This window comes from Macrobrachium nipponense, chromosome 12 (genome assembly GCF_015104395.2).
Source record: "Macrobrachium nipponense isolate FS-2020 chromosome 12, ASM1510439v2, whole genome shotgun sequence".
NCBI classification, from domain to species: domain Eukaryota; kingdom Metazoa; phylum Arthropoda; class Malacostraca; order Decapoda; family Palaemonidae; genus Macrobrachium; species Macrobrachium nipponense.
Genome location: NC_087205.1, coordinates 58,443,661 through 58,467,496, shown reverse-complemented (window position 1 = coordinate 58,467,496; position 23,836 = coordinate 58,443,661). Strand labels below are relative to the sequence as shown.

The 23,836-nt window shown below is 43.7% G+C and overlaps 1 protein-coding gene across 1 annotated transcript in view; it reads right to left on the bottom strand.

The window, feature by feature from the left end:
* LOC135224548 (exostosin-3-like) overlaps positions 1-23,836 on the bottom strand; it is a 247,063-nt gene that overhangs the window by 118,872 nt on the left and 104,355 nt on the right. Inside the window, exon 4 of the mRNA XM_064263646.1 lies at positions 15,030-16,292. Coding sequence (XP_064119716.1) covers positions 15,030-16,292 — 1,263 coding nt within the window. The remainder of the gene's footprint in view (positions 1-15,029; positions 16,293-23,836) is intronic.

The window sequence follows — 23,836 nt, the reverse complement described above, 5'->3', positions numbered from 1 at the left end:
TCGGGCAGTATGATTTAAACGCCACTATCTGAAAAATCTAGAGGCCATTAAATATCAGCAGTGGCTGCAGGGAACATTGTCTCCCCTGATACGGCCTAGTTATGTAACTCTACATCTGTAGTTTTATTTATTTTTGCTATTAATTATCCTTTAGTACTCGCTCTCACCTACCTGCCTCGCTTGTAATCCCTGCCTTTCTGCCTTTTTGTTCCGGACTGGATTGCTCATCAACCCACTCCTGTACATGTACATAGTTCATTATTATATTTTTATGCTCATTACCTGTTGCTTTTTCCCAGGATAGTATGGATTTGGTCATATTAGGTGCTTTTTACCATTTGTAATTTGTTATTCTTACCTTGGTTATTAAAACAATAATTTTAAGAAAATTCTTATTTTCCTTTCATATAAACTTTTTGTTTACCAAGCTTGTATGGCCAATTCTATTTTACCAGCCAACACAGGTTCAGCCCAGAAAAGGGATTTTGACAAAGGAAAAATCTATTTCTGGGGGAAGACCTGTGTCACCCGGTGAACCCATCCCTCTCTTTTTTTCCTTTTCCCCACCCTTTAGCTGGCCCAAGCTTGGGTGCATATTTCAGGAATGAGGGTTTCTGGCAGAGGTAGTAGTAGCGAGCGGAAGGTAGACGTTGTAACGGCACCTCTCTAGAGGGGGATTTTGAGAGAGGAGACTTCTAATTGGCAAAGCATCTGTGACAGTGGTTTTCACTCGCCCCTGTGCTATAACGACACCTTATGAGGGTGAGCGAGCTGGAGGTAGTAACTCCAGCATTCCATTTGGCTTTTTTCTCTGGTATATTTAGCATTTATTTATACCTAGAATGAGGTGCTATAGGACATTTCACCGGGCAACACAGGTCTTCCCCCAGAAAGAGATTTTTCCTTTGTCAAAATCCCTTTTTTACCATGACAAGTATTTAGGACTTATAGGTGAATAGTTAAGACATTCAAATTTCTGTGCTCAGCCCGTGTCTCTACGTGAAATGTCCCTTTAGCACACATTTCTAAGGTAAAATATTGCTATAATACCAGAGAAAAAAGCTAATATGGAATTGCCAGAAAACTCTGGCTCGGTCACCTTATTTTAAGGTGTCAGTATGGTTTCTGGGGCGAGTGAAACCGCTACCAGAGGTCCTTTGCCATTTAGATTCATCCTTCTTCAAAATTCCTCAACTATAGAGGAGCCAACCTAAGGCCCACTCCTCGCTACCGTTACGTCTAGCGCCTCTTGACGTCATTCCTTTCGATAGCACGATCCACCGCACATATTTTTCTGCTCTGTGTTGTGTTCGTTTATAAATTCTCCTATTTTCATCATGCAACGTCAAGATTCTTCTGCATCCTAGTTAAGTACTGCTATTAATGTTTTACATCATTTACGGACTACCCTGGGCCCGTTTAACCGTTTTATTTAGGTTTTTATGGACGGCGTTCCATGCGGCATTGTCCCGGAGCCGCCATGTGCGGCTCGCTCCCGCATGTTCCATTGTCTCATGCCCCATTCGTCCTCTATACCATTTGTGCTCTAATTTTCATAAGCAGTACGTTATTATAATTACGATAATGCATTATTGAAGTTTTATTTTTACGTTATTTTATCTCTACACGGTGGTTGTTTTTCCGAGCTCATCCTAAGCTCGTAGCCTACGCCGTTTCCTTCAGCTTAGAGTTCATGCATGTATGTTCATTTCAGTTTCAGGTTACTCTGAGTTAGGCACATTTCGAAGGACTATGGTCCTTTTTTCTCATGTCCTAGAGCACCCCTAGTCACCCGCCCTGAGTATCTACGTCTCGGCATAGGCTAGCTGCTCGGAGTCGCAGGTTCGCCCTTCCTTCTCGGTCGGCCAGATCCAGCTTCTCCAGGACATCTCTTTCTCTCCTACATCATATTCCTTATACCCCGTGGTTTGTTAGGATGTTATTTTGTATTCATGCTTATCGAGACGGTTTTGGCTGGCCTAGGCCTCCTTGGATCGCGTGGCCTTTCTCACCGCGTGGTTCATCACACGGTCGAGAGAGGTTCCAGGCGACCGCATATGAGCCATCCAGCGTTGGTCCTCCCTGCTCTCTTCCCCCTCCTTGGGGGAGATACGCTCGCTCACGTTGTCTCAGACAACCGATCCGAGCACCCTCCCTTCCCTTCCCCCCCCCACGCGGGAGGATACAGGAGATAGCTAGAAGACGCTAGACGTTGGCTCGGCTCCATGCGCTCTCCCCAGTAGAGTACCAGGGGGACCCCTGCTTGGCCGAGTCTCGGTTGGCCACCAGACTCGGCTGCCCTCGGCTCTCGGGCCGCGCTCTCCTACCCCTACTCACCACCCTTCCGCTCCAGCGGATCAGGACCCCGGCACAGACCAGTCCCAGGGTCCCGGTGACACCATGTTGGCTCCGGCCTCATTACAAGGATAACGCTTTGCATGCATGTTTACGTTTATATTTAACATCCATTATCTTAGTTTAAGTTGGCGGAGACCCCGGTACCCATCCAGGATTCCCCCACCTACTTATTCTAGATTTAAGTTTTACGGCGGGGTTGCCAACCCCGCCACATATTATTGGTCCCCTCCTGCTCCTCACCCGCTGTTCCAACTACTCCTCGCTCAGGCGTAGGGATTAGGTGGTCTCCCTGATTCAGTGACTTTTTGCCCTCCGGCAACGCCAGAAACACACTGATTCAAGCTGTTCTACCGATCCTGTCGGACGACTCGCCACATTACACGGTCAAAGAGCAGGTAGAGACTAACCCTTGTTATCTTTTAACTCCGGAGTACTCCGGCGTTATGATATATCACATCACGGACTTAGTCCAGGATGTTAGTGATGATACTCATGTGTCATTTCACTTACAGGTCACCCATTGTATGGAGTCAGGCTGTAACGCTGTGCTGCAGGACCCCTGTGGGCACGAGGTCTGCCGGACCCACGCCACCTGTGCGATCTGGTACAACGAGTCTCTGGTTTGGCACCACGAGAGTTGCACGATCTGCTATGAGTTCACTGACCAGGTCTCCTCCGGGGTGAGTAATGTTCCGAATACTACACTTTATACAGTGATTTCAGTGACCAATAGATCCGTGATATATCAATCATCTTACATTATAATTTAATCTGAAGTAACCTTAAGCATTAATACTAACCCTCTCTTTCAGGGTGCCCAAGCGATCCGGGAGTCTGCCCTTTCCACCCTGAAGGCCTGAGTTGGTGGGTTTGGCCGTAATGTGACCAAGGGCCAACCCTACATTTTGCCGAAGAAGATGGCCACCCTCATCTTCCCCGGCGGGAAGAGTTCCTCTTATGTGGACCCAGAGGTGGCGGCTCCCTTGATTACTACCATCCAGGAGCAAGTGGCGCTAACCTCAGAGGAACCGACGACACAGGAGGTCGTACAAGAAGTAGCTGCACTGGGACCTGGACCTCGAGCCCATGACGGTGGATGGCACAGGTAAGGATGTAAGTGAGGCAGGTTTGATTAGGGCTCAAGGGCTTTCCTTGAGCCCATCTAGAGCTTCTTCCCCTACTACGTCTACTTCTTTCCAGGGATTCACCCGGGGTGTTCAGTCGGTCAGACCGAAGTCCGCCCTGGTGATCCCTAAAGTCAAAGGTAAGCGTGACTTTAAATCGCTTCAGAAGTCGCTGTCGAAGAAGTCAGATTCTAGCCTTGCACATAAGTCTTCGGCTCACCATCCTGGAGCGGACAAGGCTAAAATGGCTTCTTACTCAAAGGGTTCCAAGTCCAAGTCTTCTAAGGACAAGGCTCAGCTCTTCTCCTCCGACCCTGAGCCTTCGACTTCCAAGGGAACCAGACCTAGGACTCCTAAGGAGAAGGTAGAACCTTCCCCTTTCGACCCAGACACCTTCTCTGCTAATATCTCCGCCAATATTATGCAGCAGATGGGCAGTTTGGTCGAGAACTTGGTGCAGACCAAGTTCCAAGAGATGTTTGTGCAACTTTCATCTTCTTTAGGGGAGTCAGGGCAGTCTATCCGAGCTATCTCAGATAGACTAGTTACTCAGGAGAACCTTATCGCAGGGCTCCAAGAGAACTCAGCAGCAGGACTTCCACAGCCCGGCATGGTAGCTCAAGTCATGTCGGACTGTATACCCTTCCCACGTTTACGGCAAGCAACCCCTGGAGAATTGCTTCCCACGCTCACCCTACGTAGACGGCATGCTAACGATTGAGGGCTGTGGAACTTGAAGGATTGAGGACTTCAAGTTTCATCCGCAAGGATTGCAGCCCCCTTTCATTGGCTATGCCCGCCTTACAGAAGCGGCTATGAGAAGGGAAGACAAGGTCCCGAAGGAGACTGTAATTCTCTCTCTGGATCACGCACAACGTGAATGGCTACGTAACCTAGAGGAGCGGCAATGTACCAACACCAAGGTTACAGCCTTCAAGAGTGCCTTCACAATCTTCACTGTGGACGAGGAGACTCCATCCCGTTCACATCGAAGGTAGCGGAACTCACTCTGCAAGCCGCAATGAAGGACGAACCAATGTCACAACTCCGTGAGACGGAACCAACATCCCTCCTGCTACCCGGAACGGACAATCTCTGGGTAGATCTTCCGGTTTGGCAGGGGTAGCAGGGCAAGAGGCCCCTTCCGCCAACGGGGCAGCGGAAGAGCCTCTAACCGAGGTAAGGGTTCCCGGGGAGGACATGGGGCACGCCCTTCCTCGAACCAGTGAGAATCCTCAGGTAGGAGGAAGACTGTTCCTCTTTCGTCACTGATGGAGGTTCAGCAAATGGACCCAAAGTATTGTGTCAAAAGGTCTAGGGTGGAGCTGGCTCAAAGGCCTTCCTCCATCCAAAACCTTTCATCAACAACCAACAGCAGAATTGATAGAATACTCTCAAGAACTCCTTCAAAAAGGAGTAGTGTCAAAAGTCAAGCATTTGAAATTTCAAGGTCGCTTGTTCAGCGTGCCAAAGAAAGGCTCAAACAAACGAAGAATAATTATAGACTTGTCCCGTCTAAACTTATTCATTTGCTGCGACAAGTTCCGAATGCTGACCATTTCGCAGGTGCGGACCTTACTTCCCCATGGGGCCGTCACCACCTCTATAGATCTTACAGACGCATACTATCATGTTCCAGTAGCAAGACACTTCCGCCCGTTTCTAGGCTTCAGGCTAGGAAACCAGGCATTCTCCTTCAGAGTAATGCCATTCGGGCTCAATGTAGCCCCCAGGATATTTACAAAACTGGCGGAGACAGTCGTTCAAGAACTGAGGTCTCAAGGAATAATGCTAGTAGCTTATCTGGACGATTGGCTCGTTTGGGTCACAAGAATGCCACAAAGCAACGGTCAAAGTGATCCAGTTTCTGGAACACCTGGGGTTCCAGATAAACAAGACCAAGTCCCGGCTAACACTGGTGTCTCGCTTTCAGTGGTTAGGCATTCAATGGGACTTGAAATCTCACACTCTATCAATTCCGCCGTTGAAGAGAAGAGAAATAGCCAAGGCAACCAGACAATTTCTCAAGTGCAAGCAGACGTCCCGGACGAACCAAGAAAGAATCTTAGGCTCTCTCCAGTTTGCTTTAGTAACGGATGTTCTGCTAAAAGCCAAACTGAAAGACATAATCCACATTTGGCGCTCAAGAGCAAACAACAGATCCCGAGACAAGCTAGCCACTATCCCGGCGATCTTACGAAAGAGGCTCCGCCCCTGGACGGAGATCAAGAATTTGTCAAAGACAATTCCTCTCCAATTCCCTCCGCCGGCACTTGTGATCCACACAGATGCGTCACTAAGCAGCTGGGGAGGATACTCACAGTACAAGAAGGTACAGGGAACCTGATCCCTTCCATTCCGCCAGCTTCATATCAATGTACTGGAAGCTATGGCAGTGTTCCTCACCCTGAAAAAGCTTCATCCAGCCAAGAAATATCATATCAAACTGGTGCTGGACAGTGCAATTGTAGTACACTGCATCAACAGGGGAGGCTCCAAGTAGAGCCATGTGGACCATGTCATGATAGCCATATTTTCACTGGCAGCCAAGAACAAATGGCACCTGTCCGCCACCCATCTAGCGGGGGTAAGGAACGTAGTAGCGGACGCGCTATCATGTTCAGTCCCACTGGAGTCAGAGTTGTCCCTGGACAGGCAGTCATTCAAGTGGGTCTGCCAACAAGTCCCAGGCCTTCAGGTGGATCTCTTCGCCACAGAGTCGAATCACAAACTCCCTTGTTACGTGGCCCCCAACCTGGACCCTCTGGCTTATGCCACGGACGCCATGGCTATAGATTGGAATCAGTGGAAGAAGATTTACATCTTTCCTCCAATGAATCTTCTCTTGAAGGTTCTGAACAAGCTCAGGACGTTCAAGGGACACATTGCTCTAATAGCCCCCAATTGGCCCAAGAGCAACTGGTTCCCACTTCTACTGGAATTGGGACTCCGACCTCAACGGATCCCCAATCCCAGACTATCACAACTAGTAGAAACGAGGACTGTATTCGCTTCCTCAGGAATTCAGAAAGCCCTAACTTTGTGGACTTCATGAAGTTTGCGGCACAAAGAGATGCCAATATCGACCCTAAGAATATCTTATTCTTAGAATCTGATAAACGGGAATCGACCCTACGTCAATATGACTCAGCAATTAAAAAACTAGCTATATTCCTGAGGAATTCTGATACACAAACCATGACAACCAATCTGGCCATATCCTTTTTCAGGACACTGTTTGAGAAAGGTTTAGCAGCTAGTACTATTACTACTACTAAATCTGCACTCAAGAAAATCTTCCAGTTTGGATTCAAAATAGATCTGACAGACTCTTATTTTTCATCTATCCCTAAGGCCACGCAAGACTCAGACCATCAGAGAGGCCCAAGTCTGTGTCATGGTTCTTGAATGATGTCCTCAAATTAGCCTCGGACACTAATAATGACTCATGTGACTTTTTACCCCTCCTGAGGAAAACATTATCCCTTTTAAGTCTGGCCTCAGGAGTCAGGGTATCTGAACTGTCGGCTCTATCTAGGGAAGACTCTGGTCATATAGAGTTTTCTCCCTTCAGGAGAAGTTGCTACTTTTATCCAGATTGTCAATTTCTAGCTAAAAATGAGGATCCACTGGATAGGTGGGCCCCATGGAAATTCTCCCACTTCCACAGGACCCGTCCTTATGTCCAGTTACTACCCTAAGAGCATACCTAAATAGAACTGCCCTAAGATCTTCAGGCCCTCTATTTATGAGAGAAAAGGGAGGCACCATTTCCTTAAAAGGAATCGGGCAGCAAATCTTATATTTTATTAAGCAAGCCAACCCAGAGTCCTTCCCTCGGGTACATGATATTAGGGCAGTAGCTACCTCTATCAATTACTTTCAACATATGAATTTTGATGATCTGAAGAAGTACACAGGCTGGAAATCTCCGACAGTATTTAAACGCCATTATCTTAAGTCCTTAGAAGCCCTTAAATTTCCAGCAGTGGCAGCAGGAAACACAGTTTCTCCTGACACTGCTTGAGTAGTAGTAAGTAGTTTAACCTAGATCTCTCCTTTCTACCTGCCTCGCTGACATTCTTGCCATGGGTCAGCCACCATGTAGCCTTATTGTACCTTGGATGCCACATGTTGTATATACGTATTGTGATATTTCCTCTTGTTTTGTTCTTAGGATTAGTCACAGTTTAAGTTAACATTCCTGTTTACTATCAAGTATGAACCTTTTTATGTTATGTTTACTGTTAAGGTTTCAATTGCCCTTTGTTACTCAACTTGTAACCTTATCCTTAGATTATAGCAATTAACCTTAATTGTTTTTGATTATCCTACATATTCCTTGTGTACTTCCTTGCATTTCCCATAATAAGAAAGTGATTCAAGATAGCAAGAGGAAGGAAGGCCCTAGAGCTATAGTAAGGCTAGTGTAGCTCCTTTGCCTTATCCTGTGTTAGCGGAGACCTCTACTCCTGCTTCCTCTCCTATTCCTGGAAATCTCTCTTATTCTCAGTCCTCCAACCTCTTCATTTCCTACTCCTTTGCCAGCTTCCCATGTTGCAATTTCGATACTATTGCCAGCCTCGAATCAAGGTTTGAGAGGAAATTAGAGTATTTGGCCCAAACTATGATAGAGTTAGGTTCCTCCATGAAATCGTTCATGGAAAAAAGTGAAATGAATGTACCCAGTGCCCAGTGCTAGTGTAGCGCAATCTGGAATGGCTGTCCATCCCTCAAGTTCTAGACAAAGGTCACTGTCCTGCTCCCCCGCCTTGCGGAGAAGACATATGGAGGTCCAAGGGAGACTGGTGGGACTTGCCCACAGGCAGTCGTTCCCTCCGTTGATCCTGAAGTGTCAAATCAGGTTTCGACTGAGCGCAGTTGGAAAGGTGTCTCTGCGCAGTTGTCGCCAAATTCCAGTGGTTCATCTCCTCCTGGTTTGCGTCACTGGTGTGGTTTCATGGCCTCTTGCCTCTTAAGAGGTCATCAACAGTAGTTGATGAGTTCCCCTATCCCTGTCAAGAGATCTAGGGATTACAGTTTTCCAGCCTTCCCCATCTTGTATCGTATTGTTTCGACTCACAACTGTCAAACTTCCCTTCGCGACTCAGCGGACTTGACTGAGCAGCGACAGGTGTTGGTACTGACTAAATGGTCAGTTCACTCTCGGTTGACTTCACACATTTTTTACTGGAAGTTCGAAGCCTGCTTCTACGTCTTTGTCAATCGTTCGCTCGGATTAATCCCAGCATGAGGATCCTGCTTTGGCTCCTTTTGGACAGCACTTCAAAAGAAATTGTTGTCCCCTCTTTCAGGATAAGACAGCGTCATGCAAGAGGGAGCAACAGCCCTGTCACCTGCGTCTTCAGAGAATGAAGACCAAGTGCAAGAGCAGGACTGGACTCAAACTCCAACAGCATACGCTTCTTTGATGAGGTTTCTTTTGGATTATTTTCTGGACCATTTTGCACCAGCCACTCTTAGTTCACCTCCTTTGATCTTCCTTATGAAGAAAAAGAAGCACTAGGAAGGCTCTTCATTATGTGGAAAATCTCCTTCCTAAGTAGTCCTCCTCTGCAGCTAGGAAGACTCTTCACTATGTGGATGAGTGGCTGTCTGCTAAGAAGAACAAGGCAAAGTATCTTTCACCCTTCCTCCACTTTCTTTTCTACATAACCACCAGGGAAGCTCCTTCCTTGGGAGTTGTGTCTCCTCTTTACGGTCTTGGAAATCTTCAGTGTTATGGACTGGTTGATTGGAGTGTTAGCAAGGAGGACTGCCCTTTGCTTTCTGAGGATCTACAGGATGACTGGTTGGGAGTTCTTTCTCGCTCTGATAAGGCTATTAGAGAGGTGCAGACGTCTGCTCTTATGTTCTCCCCTCTTGATAAGTCGCACCTATTTCCTCAAGGTGCAGCGCAATATATCCTTTCAGTGCTCAAAAAGAAGTCCACTATGGATTTGCTTGCACAATCCACTAAGCACCCTAAGTCCTCAACTGCAGTTGCGATGCCCTCTAAGCCCATTTTGCAGCTTCAGAAGCAGCCTTTTCGTGGGGGGGAAGTCTCACCCATTTACCAGACCTCGCGCCAACCTTCACCCACCTTCTAAGTCCATGTCAAGAGTCAGAGTTAGGCCAGCACACAAGTAATGTTCCTGTCATTTGCACACCTATAGGCACCAGGCTGCACCTGTTTTGGGAAGAGTGGAAAAACAGGAGTGCAAATCCATGGGTTATTCAAGTTTTATGTCTGGGCTATGCCATTCCTTTCTGGGAAAGACTTCCCCTTTCCAAGGCCTCCATTGTATTAACAGCATACTCCCACTTGGAGGGGTTTTTGGTGCTCGAGGAGGAAGTGGAATCCTTGATTCTCAAACATGCAGTGGAAGAGGTCACTGATATGTAGAAGGGGTTCTACAACAGGCTACATATTTGTAGTCCCCAAAGCATCAGGGGGCTGGAGGCCTGTTTTAAATGTCAGTGCCTTAAACCACTTTGTTCTAAAAACAAAGTTCAAAATAGAGATGCCGAGTTCCTTACTTACTTGCTTTGTCAGAGGGATTGGATGGTATCCCTTGACAGACTACTTCTATGTCCCAATCCATCAGGACTCCAGGAAGTACCTCCAATTTGTTTTTCAAAACAAGATTTTTCAGTTTCGAGCGCTGTGCTTCGGCCTGTCGACAGCATCTCCGGTTTTCACCTGGGTTCTAAATCCCATGAGACAGTAGCTGCATTTGATGGGGATGAATGCATCTCTTTCGCTATTTGGGAATGACACTGGACACTCAAACTTCTCGGGGCTTTTCTGTCCTCAAAAAGAGTGGAGTTCTGCCTTCAGTCAGTTCAGCAGTTCCTTACCAGTCTGTGGTGCTCGCAGTACAGTGGGACGCGTGTGCTGGTTCTTTCTCATCGGTGGAGAAGTTCGTAAAACTAGGAAGGCTGAACTTGAGGGCTGTACAGTTCTTCCTCTAGGCGAACTGGCACAGGAAGTCACAACCTGACTCGATAGTTTTCCCGGTCACAAAAGAGATAAAGAGCAATCTCTTGTGGAGGAATTCAAAGGAAAGACCTCAGGAAGGTGTGTCACTTCTTCCAGTGAACCGCAGTTTTCAGTTTTATTCAGACACCTCAGATGTAGGTTGGGGAGCCCTCCTTCAGTATCACAAAGTGTTGGGAGTTTGGAGTCTCAATGATCAATACCAACATCAATGTCAAGGAGCTTATAGCAGTGTTCCTGGGCCTTCAAGAGTTTGTGAACATAGTCAAAGGTCAGGTAGTGGCCATTCATGTGGGCACTGCCACAGCCCTATCCTACATTCAGAAGCAGGGAGGTACTCGCTTGTTCACTTGTTCGTGATGGTATGAGATCCCCTTCTATGGGCAGAAGAACATCGTATAAGTCTTGTTCCATGCTTTCTTCAGGGAAGATGAATGTGCTGGTGGACAAACTCAGCAGAGAATGTCAAGTTCTGCCGTCGAAGTGGATGATGAACACAAAGGTATGTTTGGATCTTTGGAAGGCTTGGGGAAAATCGTCCATCAATTTGTTCGCAATGTCCAGGAACAACCGTCTTCAGTTGTTCTGCTCCAAAGTTCCAGATCCTCTAGCCTGGGCAGTAGTCACAATGTTTCTGAACTGGTTGGGGTAGATGCTTATGCATTCCCCCCCTTCAGGATGATCAGGGGGTGGGAGGTCATCAACAAGGTAAAGCTACATCAAAACATTCACCTGACATCAATAACTCCATTTCGGCCCCCCCCCAAAAAAAAGTGGTTTCCAGACCTTCTCTACATGTTGGTGGACTTTACTAGGTCCCTTTTCAAAAGAAGTCACTTCTCATACAACCTCACTTCCATTGCTTCCTCCAAGGGTTGTCCGCTCTTGCTCTGACAGGCCTCAGACTGTCAGGAGTCTCGTCAGAGCAAAAGACTTTTCTTGAGGAGTTGCAGAAGCAATTGCAAGATGCAGATGCATTTCTTCTAACAAGCTTTACCAAATGAAGTGAAACATCTTCAAAATAGGGTGTGGACAGGCTAAAGTCTTCTTCTGAAACCACTGTGAGTCAGATTGCCGACTTCCTTCTCTTTCTGAGGTCTACAAGGAAGTTATCCCTTTCTACGATAAAAGGATATAGAGCATGCTCAACTCAGTTTTTAAACATAGTGGACTTGATCTGTCATCGAATAGTGATCTGACAGACCTAATTTGGTCTTTTGAAACATTGAAAGTGCCTAAGGACTATATAGCCTGGAATCTCGATATAGTCCTGAAGTATCTTTCCAGCCCTCCTTTTGAGCTTCTAAGGTCATATGCCTTGAAGAATTTGACTAAGAAAACTCTTTTCAATCGTCCTGGGGTCAGCAAAGCGTGTCAGCGAGTTCCACGCTGTAGACAAGGGTAGTTTTATCTCAAGGAGATGAAGTTTGTTCTTTAGCCCTTCACTTTTTGGTGAAGAACAAGAATCCGTCAGACCCTTTGCCTCACTCTTTCATCATAAAGTATATTATGGGTATTCTAGGCCAGAGGAAGAAAAGTTTTCTTTGCCCAATGAGTGTGCCAAGATATTATCTTCATAGAACGGAGAAAGTGAGAGGTCCTTCTTCATGCTTATGTGTTCAGGGAAGGATCCTTCTCATTCTCTTTTCAAGAATGCTCTGTTTTTCTTCTTAAGATTTCTCATCATTGAGGCACACGACTATGTCAATGACAAGTCATTTCCGCCGTTGAAGGTGAAGGCCAACGGAGGAGAGCTGTTGCTACCTCACTGGCGTTTCGTAATAACCTATCGTTATTAGCAATCTTATAGTTGACGTTTTAGAGATCTAAGTTGGTGTTCAAGAACTGTAGTGATCTCAGGCCTTTATCCATTGCTGACATGTTATTAAGAGAAGCAACATAGGGTTTTTTTCTGTCCCTCTATAATTTTTGCCTTGTATCAAGGTTGTTGGTTTATTGGGAAGTCTGGAGGTACTTAGCACCTGGATGTACGCTCAAGTTGGTTTAGAGCATAAGAGGCATTAGTTTTTATTTGGTGTAGGTAACTATGTCATATTGTTTTCACTATTGTATCTGGTTCTCATCCAGGGCAAGAGTATTGTTGTATTTGTTGATTCCTTGTTAAGTCAGTAGTTAGGCCCATGATTTCAAGGACCATTCCATTTGTAGAGAAGAAGCATGGTCTAGCTACCAATCTCTCTATTAAGGTGAGTGCCAACCAGAACAACACTAAACCTGCAGTGGCTTGCTTACAAGGTAAGGTATAACAAGCATATGTCCTATTTTATCACAATTTAACCCTTTTTGAGAATTGACATTATTTTCAGAAAGTGTTATCTCCACTACCCTCCCCTTTTTAATATGGAATCAAGAGAAAAATTGCTTGGTAAGACACTGAATAAAAATTATATTTTTATATTGAAATAAGTTTTTATTTATACTTACCAAGCAGTTATTTGATTCGAGCCCTCCTTCCTCCCCACAGATGGAGTCTGTGGCTGAAATCCAATTGAGGGTGTGATGTCATCATACCTGTTTACCGGAAATGGTCGGTAACTGGTACCTACTCTAGCGATGGCGGCACCACCGCAAAAGTTTGAATTTTTGTCTGCTATGGTAGGATCCTACAGCTGAATAATTGCTTGGTTAGTATGAATAAAACATTTAATTATAAATACAACATATTTACGTAAAAGAAAAAGAAAACAGCAAGTCAGGGAAAATGAAAAGTTGTCTTAACCCTTAGCGGACGGACATGCTCACGAGTAGCTATAACAGGTTTTGGGTGGTGGACGGAGTCACTCATGGTGAGTAACAATATTACACACCATCGATTTGGGGAATCAGGTGGGAAAGAGATGCCATTATTTCTATAGCATAAATTCCCTAATAGCAACTTTTATACCAACTAAAATCAACTGGTGGCTCATGAGATGTCTTTTTATAAATTTGCTCATATACACCATAGTATGTCAGTTATAAATGTAATTTTGCAAAAAGTACAGTCCCCACCCCGTTACCAACGGACTCGGTTACCGGCGGACTCGGATATCAGCGATCCGGTTTTATGGCACTTGGCTAGAGCCATAAAATCGGCAATTTATGACACCATAATGGGACGAGTTCCAGTTATCGGCACCATAAGGAACCTTATAGCGCCATAAGGGTGCTTATGGTGTCATAAGGCCCCTGTGCCCCACACTAACATCAAGGATGTAAGAGATATTAAACATTATATTTATACCTTATTCTATAAAATTGAGAATGCGCAAAAATATCTGACATTAAGGAAATTTTACTTAGATACTTTATCATTATAAAGAAAGTTCTACCTCTGCTCATCATCAGACAATTAATAAAAATAACTACTATGCTGGAGTTTTTGCAGTGGTGAAATAAAAAAAAAAAAAAAAAAAAAAAATTTAAATACAGTTAATACAAGTCTGCAGTGTACATAGCAAAGTGGAAAATAATTAAAAAAGTGAATGAGGCGACCTTGACTTCTACTTAATAAATTACTCAAATCCCAGATGACTCAAGCTCAGTTAAGCTTTACACCATAGCTAAGTGAAATATGTTTGTGCATTAGAGAAAAATATTGTTCATATACTTCACTTACAGAGAGCACTGAGGATAGTATAAATGAAGCCTACAGATCATATACTAGCTAAAACAAAAGTAAATTACTACATATTGTGAATGGGAAAGTGAACAGAAATTCTTTGAAAGACAGGGAAACAAAGTCTGCACTGGATGATAGCCAAGCAGCAAGATGATGCTTATAATATTGAGTAAGACAAAACTGTTCCTTGTTTGCAGGATACTTAACAATAACCACCCTAAGTATTCTTTCATCAACTCAATAACTCAACTTTCAACTATGGCAAATAATAAAACAGGCTATATACATAAGTAAATATATAAAATTTGTCCAAGAATGTTTCATTTACCACCCTTCATGATTTTCATGCTTTGGTTCTTATTATAACTGGAGTAAACACATAAGTGATACAATACAATACATCTGCAAACTATCATCAAGCTAGAAAATAGTAAGGATCAACCAGATACCATGGTAACATTTACAAAACCCTCATGAAGTACTCTTCCAAAAGGAAAGATGCTAATTTAAAAACAGCAAAAATCATAGTCTGTGTAACAATCAACATCATGATTACTAATTGCTATCTCATACCAGCATGTATTAAATCATAACTGGAAGATATTGAGTTTTTAGGTATTACAGTGCTTACAGTTCTCAATTTCTGTCAGAGTTGAAAGTACAATACAGTAGTAAAAAAATTTCATAAAATGTTTGATATCAACCTGTAACTACAATGAAATCAGTACCAGTCTTCTGTATATTTAAGAAAGCTATTGAAGCTATTGGAAAAATTAAGTTGAAAATAATTAAATTAAGTTGCAAATAATTACCAAACATGAAGCTTTAAAAATTGATAAAAGTTTAAGAAAATAACTGAAAATCTTTCTTTTTTTGGAAATGGAAATAATTTTGGAATACAATTTAATTTTTTTTTATATCTTACCACAAAAGAATCATTGAAGACACTGACTGAGGGCTCCTCTGCTGCTGGAAGAGGGGGAATGTTGAGTCTCTCCCTTAAAGTTGCAAGTATTGAATCCAGAAGAACTTGAGTGGAGCCAAGAAAAACGCTCCATATCACACGGCCCTGGCGTCTCATGAAAAGAATGTCCCCATCCGAAATTGATCGAAGAAGGAAATGTAATTCTGTGACACGAGCTTTAGGCAGTACAATTGCTAATTTACGCCAATCAATAGTTTCCTTTAATGGAAACTCAATGTGATTCCCAAGAATCACAGGAACTGCTCCATATTTCAGGGCTTCATATATACGTGCCTGTAGGGTAATGGTGGTGATTTCATTTGTATTTGGTGGAGACATCACTAAAGTAAATGTAGAATCTCTTAACACACGTGTGCGCATTGTTTCTGTCTCGCATATCTGCCATTCATCTAAGTCTCCATAGCTTCCACTACCTTGGCATGTAAACTGTAACAAGAACTGATCATCCGTGTGAGACTGTTCTAACTGCATAAGCTCTTCGACAATAGACACTTCTTCTCTTAAGACAGGATTCTTAGGTACTTGCTCTTCCTTATCTAAATAATTTCGCAACTGAGGAAGTTCCCCTTGAAAAGTCAAAAGGTACCTCCGTTTTGCAGGCACAACTGGAGGAAGATTATGCCATAAATCACCACCTGGTAAACCAAGGAGTGGAGGAGATACAATGTCAAATCCTGGTCGGTACAGCTGGGAACTGAAATGTGACTGAACTATTAATGCTCGACCAGTGTTGATGCCTTCAAATATATTATTACTGTAAAATGTTCTTCCTAAATTTAGAAGGACATGATTGCGTCCATCTCCATTCCAGTGAGGTAGACTGTGCAAACTTTCTTCCAAATTAACTTTGTCTATATTTGAACCAATTCCTTCACCTACTAAGGCTACAAATACACAAGCTTCATTTGGATCTGTGGTGACATGAGAATTATAACCCAGTGCTTGCTTTACTGTTGTTTTAACAAAAACTTCCAAGTCATTTGTAGGCAGTCTATACTGATCAATGTCATAACTAAAGACTGGAAAGTTTGAAAGAATTGAGCATCTTGAATAGTCAAAACAATTGTACATACGACACTGTATGGAAACTTGGGGGCTTGGTAAAGGAAGCTCAATGCTGTTATCTTCAGTTGCCATAATTTGTCGTGGAGCAACAATCTGAGGCATATTTTTTTCAAAAATTTCACGCTGAGCAAGAAGAGCCTGAAAAAATAATGACCATTAAAAATATTTAAATATTAAAAGACCATTAAACAAATTTACAATGTAATTAATCAATTATCAACATTTACATTGTAAGTAATGAAATAAGAAATAAGATTTTACATGTCCATTGACCACCCTAACAAAAGAGACTTCATTAATTACTGAGCATCCTTCCTGGCATATAAGATGAACTTTTTTTTTAAAAGTTGATGGCCACATTTACGTATAAGTTTAATCTATGGGCTAAGAAGCCATTAGTTCCATGGCAATGAACAAATCCCAACTTTACATTTGAAAACAACCTACTGTGGTCTCTTATAGTAAACTCAGACTAAACAGATCTAGTATTAAAATCATGGAACAAAACACATTACTTCACAATCTGGAACAGTTTCTACATGCTTATATTATCTGTGCAATGTGATAAACAATGGGCTTAAATTTCTATAGTGCATTCAAGTTTTCTGTACAGCATATATAATGCTTTATGAAACTCTCAGCCATGGGGCATGAAACTCTCAGCCACAGCCCATGAAACTTTCAGTCATGGCCCGTGGTGGCCTGTGTTATTGGCACCTATAGCAGTGCCAAATGCACGATCATGGGTAAATTTAAACCTTAAAACAAAATAAAAAATACTGAGACTAGAGGGCTACAATTTGATGTTTGATGATTGAAGGGTGGATGATCAACATACCAATTTGCAGCCATATAGCCTCTGTAGTTTTTAAGATCTGAGGGCAGGCAGAAAAAGTGTGGAAAAAAAAATTGCAGACAGACAAAATGATAAATTTTTTATCAATTTGTATTTTTCATAGCTAACAAACCTGAGGTCCTAACAATAGGATAAATCTTTAGCGCCAGTTGGAAACCGGTTAAAAACAATCAAAGATTGTATAAGAAGGAATCTCTGAGATCTGGCTACTCCTGCACGTATGAGGTGAGAGCTGGTCAGAGACCGAGCACCACACTCCGTGATGTGCTAGTCTTTTGCCCAACCCAGGAACTATAAAAAGAGAGGGGCGGTTAGAGGTGGGCAGTAAAATGTGAGACCTCAGGTTTGTGAAAAATACAAATTGATAAAAAAATTTGCCATTTGTTCATATGTGGAACAAACCTTTGGTCTTAACAATTGGATAGACTTATACTTGGAGGGAGGTACAAGTATCCCAAACTGGCTGGGAGGTAACCCACCTGACCACCCTTCCTAGAAGAACGAATTCTGAAGAAGAGAGTCTAATGCCCATGAGAAGATAGACAGTTCTGATACAGTGGGCCCCCGTATTCGCGGATTTCTCTCTGGACCATATCTACCCATTATTTGTGGGAAATTCGCCTATTCGTGGGGTTTTCAGATGAAAACAACCACCAATTAGTGTATTTTGATGTTATTTTCATGACTAAATACATTTTTATGATACAAAAATGATTGACTAATTTTCAAATATCAGTATTGATTAACATTGTACTATTAGTAAGGTTAATAAAATTAAATGATATCACATAGTAAAAATAATAATTCTCTCTCTCTCTCTCTCTCTCTCTCTTCTCTCTCTCTCTTACAGAGATGTATGTCTTTTGCATGATAAATAAATTATTTACTATTTTCAAATATTAATGTAAACGGCAATAATATCAATTCATTAAAGAAAATACTATAGCGAATTAGTAAGACTTTAATTTATAAATTTAAAAACTTATGTAAGAATGAAGGAATTTCCAATCTTCTCTCTCTAACTCCAGGTACTAAAACTGTCAAATATATCAAGTAATGTGACAGGAGGGGGAGGAGCTGTTGTGTTGTTGCCACCAAGTGTTCATGTAATATCTCTCTCTTACTGAGACGAGAATTTTTATAGTATATGTACTACAGTGGTCCCCCCGTATTCGCGGGGGATGCGTACCAGACCCCACCCCCCACGCGAATAGTTAGAATCCGCGAATGTTTATAACCCCCCTCTAAAAATGTTCATAAACTCCTATCCTGAACATGCAAACACCAAAGTATCCCTAAAAAGACCATCCTTCATCAAAATATACAGAAAAATATCCTAGTATGGTTCATATTAATCTTTGAAATATAATTGATACTGTTTTAAAGTAAATCTTACATTTTATGGTTATACATAAAAAGGATTTTGACGTAAGGAAAAATCTATTTCTGGGCGATTGGCTCGTGTCGCCAGCGAAATATCCTTTAATCTATTATTTCTAGGGTAAATGTACTAACACATACCAGAGAATAAATAAAATAAAGAAAAAGGTCAGTATAACTGACTCGCTCACCCTTCTAGGAGGGTGTCGTATGAACACTAGGCGAGTGAGACCACTACCACGAGCCAAATGCCAATAGAAAATCTCCCACTACAAAACCCTCCAAGAGGGGAGCCGTCCCACAGAGAGCAGCTCGTACTACTACTACTCCATCCCATGCTGCCGACTGCTGCGCCTCTGGTGGCCATCCTGAAGTTAGCAGACAATCTTGAGCGAAGGGATGGGTAGGGTGGGATTTCGCTGGCGACACGAGCCAATCGCCCAGAAATAGATTTTTCCTTACGTCAAATCCTTTTTCTGGGCTCAGCTCGTGTCGCTTGCGCGAAATCGTACCAGAGAAACAGCACAAGATTGTATATAAAGTAAACAAGTAATAAAACAAAATAAGTAACTTAAAAAAAAGGGTCTCAAATAAAAGATAAAATATAAATGAATGAAATATAATTGCTAAAAAGATACATATACACAGTAAAATAAAATTAAACTATGCTTAAATTACCCTTAAAACTAATCATGTTGATAACATAAGGTAATTTACATATATATAGGTACAATGATTACATGTCATTAATGAAATCTGTGTAACAAAATGTATCAAAAGAATAATAGCAATCAATATAAAAATACATAAACACATTAAGCAACAATAAAAATATATCTCAGGAATGTATATGACTTAATATACAAAACCCGTAACCATTGTAATATGATGTATCCCCTAGCATAAAAATAAGGGGTGGGTTAACATCTATGAGATCAATGTTCAATCATCTGTGAGTGTCCCTAACCAGACAAAAGGGGCACTACACAATCTAAAGCACTAAGACACAAGGTGAATGCCAATGAACAAGGTAGGAATAGACGAACTGTTGGGTGAGGCAGGTAGAAAGGAGGACTGAATCTTCTACTACAATTTAGTTAGAGTCAGGGGAAACTATGTTACCCGCTGCTACTGCTGGGAATTTCAGAGCTTCCAAGGACTTAAGGTATGCGTTTGAACACTGTCGGCGATTTCCATCCGTATACTTTTTCAATCATCGAAGTTCATATGTTGGAAGTAATAATTGATGGTGGCTACTGCTCTGACATCATGTGCTTTGGGAAAGAGTCAGGATTGGCTTGTTTAATAAAGTACAGGATTTGTTGCCTGATGCCTTTAATGGATAAAGTTCCACCTTTTTGTTTTTCCCTCTTAAAGAGGGGCCCCGATGAGGATGAGGAGGTCCTGGATAGAAAGGCTCGTAAGGTTGAAAACTGCCACAAAGGGAAACATCTTGTGGAAGGGGTAGTACCTTCCAAGGTTCCCACCTCATCAAAGGATCTTCATTCTTTGCCAAAAACTCCGTTCCGGGAGAAAGTAGGACTTCCCCTGTGGGAAGGAATTGAATATGATCCGGATCTCTGGATAAAGCCGACAGTTCTGAAATTCTTGCTCCTGAAGCTAGGCTTAATAAAAATAGGGTTTTTCTTAGGAGCATGATAAACGAGCATGTGTCATTATCTGTTTCGGAAGCCAGTTTTAGAACATCGTTTAAGAACCATGAAACTGACGTAGGCCTCACAGAAGGCCTAAGTCTAGCACATGCCTTAGGAATAGACGAGAAGTAGGTATCCGTCAAGTCTATGTTAAATCCAAATTGAAATATCTTTTTCAAAGCTGACTTGTTTGTCGTAATCGTGCTAGCTGCTAAACCTTTTTCAAATAATGATCTGAAAAGGATATAGCTGAATTAACTGTCATGATTCTGATATCTGACTCTCTCAGGAAGGTTGCTAACTTTTGACAGCAGCATCATACTGCCTCAAAGTTGAATCCCTTTTATCGATTCCAGGAAGAGAATATTCTGAGGGTCAATATTCGCATCTCTTTTTGCCGCAAACTTCATGAAATCCATAAAGTTAGGGTTTTGAGAATCCCTGAGGAAGCGAACACAGTCTTCGTTTGTACTGACTGGGAGAGCTTGGGACTGGGGATCCGAAGGGGACGAAGGCCCAGTTCCAGAATCAGGGGGTACCACCAATTGCTCTTCGGCCAGTCTGGGGCTACTAGAGCCACTTGACCCTTGAATGTCCTGAGTTTGTTCAATACTTTCATAAGGAGATTCACTGGAGGGAAGACGTAAATCTTCTCCCAGTTGTCCAGTCTAGAGCCAGGGCGTCCGTGGCGTAAGCCAGAGGGTCCAGGTTGGGGGCTACATAACACGGTAGTTTGTGGTTCGCTTGGGATGCGAAGAGATCCACCTGTAGCCCTGGGACTCTTTGAAGGATCCATTGGAACGAACTGTTGTCTAGTGACCATTCCGACTCTAGGGGTACTGATCGGGATAGGGCGTCTGCTATGACGTTTCTCACTCCAGCTATGTGGGTGGAGGAAAGATGCCAACTGAACTTGTCTGCCAGGGAGAAGATGGCTATCATGACGTGATTTAGATGACGTGACTTGGAGCCTCCTCTGTTTATACAATGTACTACCACTGCGCTGTCCAGGACTAGCTTTATGTGGGAGTACTTTGGTGGGTGTAACCTTTTCAGAGTCAAGAACACTGCCATTGCCTCCAGTACGTTTATATGGAACTGACGGAACTGGGGTGACCAAATCCCTTGAACCTTTTGGACCTGGGAATACCCTCCCCAGCCGCTTAAGGACGCGTCTGTGTGGATGGTGATCCCTGGTGGAGGGAACTGAAGGGGTACTGACACTGATAGATTCTTGACTTTTGCCCACGGCCGAAGCCGATTCTTTAGAATCAGAGGCACTGGATAGCTTGTCCCTGGACCTGACATTTGCTCGCGAGCGCCAGATCCTGGTTAGGTCTTTCAGTTTGGCTTTCATTAAGATGTTCGTTACTGATGCAAACTGGAGAGAGCCGAGGATCCTTTCCTGAGCTCTCCTTGATGCTAGTTTGTGACTTAGAAATTGCTTGACTGACTTCGCTATTTCTTTCCTTTTGGTAGATGGAATCGACAGAGTGTGTGAGGATAGATTCCATTGAATGCCTAGCCACTGAAAGTTTGACTCTGGAGTGAGTCTTGACTTGGACTTGTTTATCTTGAATCCTAGATATTCTAGAAGCTGGATCACTTTCAGTGTGGCCTTGTTGCATTCGTCGACTGATGGGGCCCAGATCAAACCAATCGTCGAGATACGCACTACCATAATCCCTTGCGCTCTGAGCTGTTGCACTACTACTTCCGCTAGCTTCGTGAACACCCTGGGTGCCACGTTGAGTCCGAATGGAACTACCTTGAAGGAGAATGTCTGGTCTCCTATCTTGAAACCCAGATACGGACGGAAGTGTCTTGCAATAGGGATATGATAGTAGGCGTCTGTAAGATCGATAGAGGTGGTGACGGCCCCACGGGGAAGTAAGGTCCGCACCTGTGAGATCGTGAGCATCTTGAAACTTGTCGCAGCGGATGGCTAAGTTTAAGCGGGACAAGTCTAAGATTACCCTTCTTTTGTGTGAGCCTTTCTTTGGCACGCTGAACAAGCGACCTTGAAATTTTTAACCTCTTGACTCTCGCTATAGCTCCTTTCTGAAGGAGGTCCTCTGCGTACTCTGTCAATTCTTTGGAAGGAAGTTGACGGAAAGGTCTGGCTGGAGGTGGGTTCGTCAACCAGCTCCAACCCAGCCCTTTTGACACTATGCTCTGAGCCCACATGCTGAAGTTCCACCGGTGGCGAAAGTGAAACAGCCTCCCTCCTACCTGAAGTTCTTCATTGGTTCTGTAACCACCTCGGCCTCCTCTGAAGTGCTTTCCCCTATTGAAGGGGCCTCCCGATCCTCTCCCACGAAAGGACCGCTTACCTCTGCCTCCCCTGCCCGAGCGGTCATACTTCTGAGAAGCTTGACTCTCGAAGGCTTGATTGTAAGCTGGAGAGATGGCGTATGAGGTGGAGGGTTGAGGCTGAGGGGATATCACATAAATTGGCTGTGATTGACCTTTAGACGTGGAGGGTTGGGCTGTCTGCACTAACGGCAACTGCTGGAACTTGTTGAGGAAGCGTGGTTGCTTCTTTTGGTAAGGTTGGAAACGTCTGGATTTCCTCTGTCCCTTACCTTTAGGTGTCGGGTCTTGCCTCCTCCTAGCCGTAAGGCCCCAACGGTCTTTAAGGCTCTGGTTCAACCTCGTAGCCTCTGCCTGGACTTCCTTAACCATACCTCTGGGAAGAGATCTGCGCCCCAGATGTTAGAAGAGAGTAAACCTATTTCGGCTCATGACGAATGGTTGCCTCTAGCAGGACATGCTTCCTACAATTCGTTCTAGCAGTGGCAAAACTCGAACATATCTGACTGCACCGTTTGAGTCAGGGCTTTGGTCATAAGCTTAAAAATTGGTTCTGAAACCATAAGCCATGGTTGCTACTTCAGACATAGCCATCAAGTTGATTGATCTGGCTAGTCGTGATTTTGAGTCAAATTCAGCCTGAATAAGACTATCTTGGGAGCCTGGGTAGCTTTTCACCAAACTGCTCCATAGCACAGTCCGGTTTTGAGTTTGCCAGCTGAGAACGTATTCGGCAAGTCTTCCCACAATTCTCCAATTGAAGGGAGCAACGGAGATGTGGGATCTGCTTCTTTCAACTGAGGCATTGGGTTCCCCCTTCTGGGCTGCTGATATGGTCGACCTTGCTATCTTGGTTAGGAACGGGAGCGGGGTACTCCTCATCCATTGTGAAAATGGTAAAGGGACTTTTAAATGGTTGTATCTTGGTGTTAGAACAATCCATGTCCTCTAAACATCTGAGCCATTCTCTCTGAGCCTGGTCTCGAGAAGAGGACTGTCTCCTTTGGTACCCCTATCGTCCCGAACCATAGCCGAAGGCGTAAGCCTTGCGTAGCCTATGAAAGGAGGCTGTAGGCCTTTCCGGGTAGAACTCGAAGTCCTCTATTCTTCGAGTTCCAAACTCCGGTATGGAGATGAGACCATCCTGAAGGGGGCGTATGACGCTACTCTCCAAGGGTTGTTCATGGAGAAAGCAGGAAGTGAGTCATACGGAGGAAGCTGAGATCCACTAGTGTTGGAGAGTGAGGGAGAGGCTAGAGGGGGCTTCTCTTAGCCCGGCTATAATAGAATCCTGAGAAGTGATCCTATCCGACAGGCGAGATATCATTTGTTCCATACTACTCTTAAGGGACCCCACTAGGTCGCCCACCACCTGTTGCAACAGGCCAGCATTGGAGTCCAAAGCCGGAGCTGCTGCGGAGGTGGAGGGAGGCTCTGAATTGGAACCAAAGGTAGCGGAAACTGGTGATTCTGCCGGG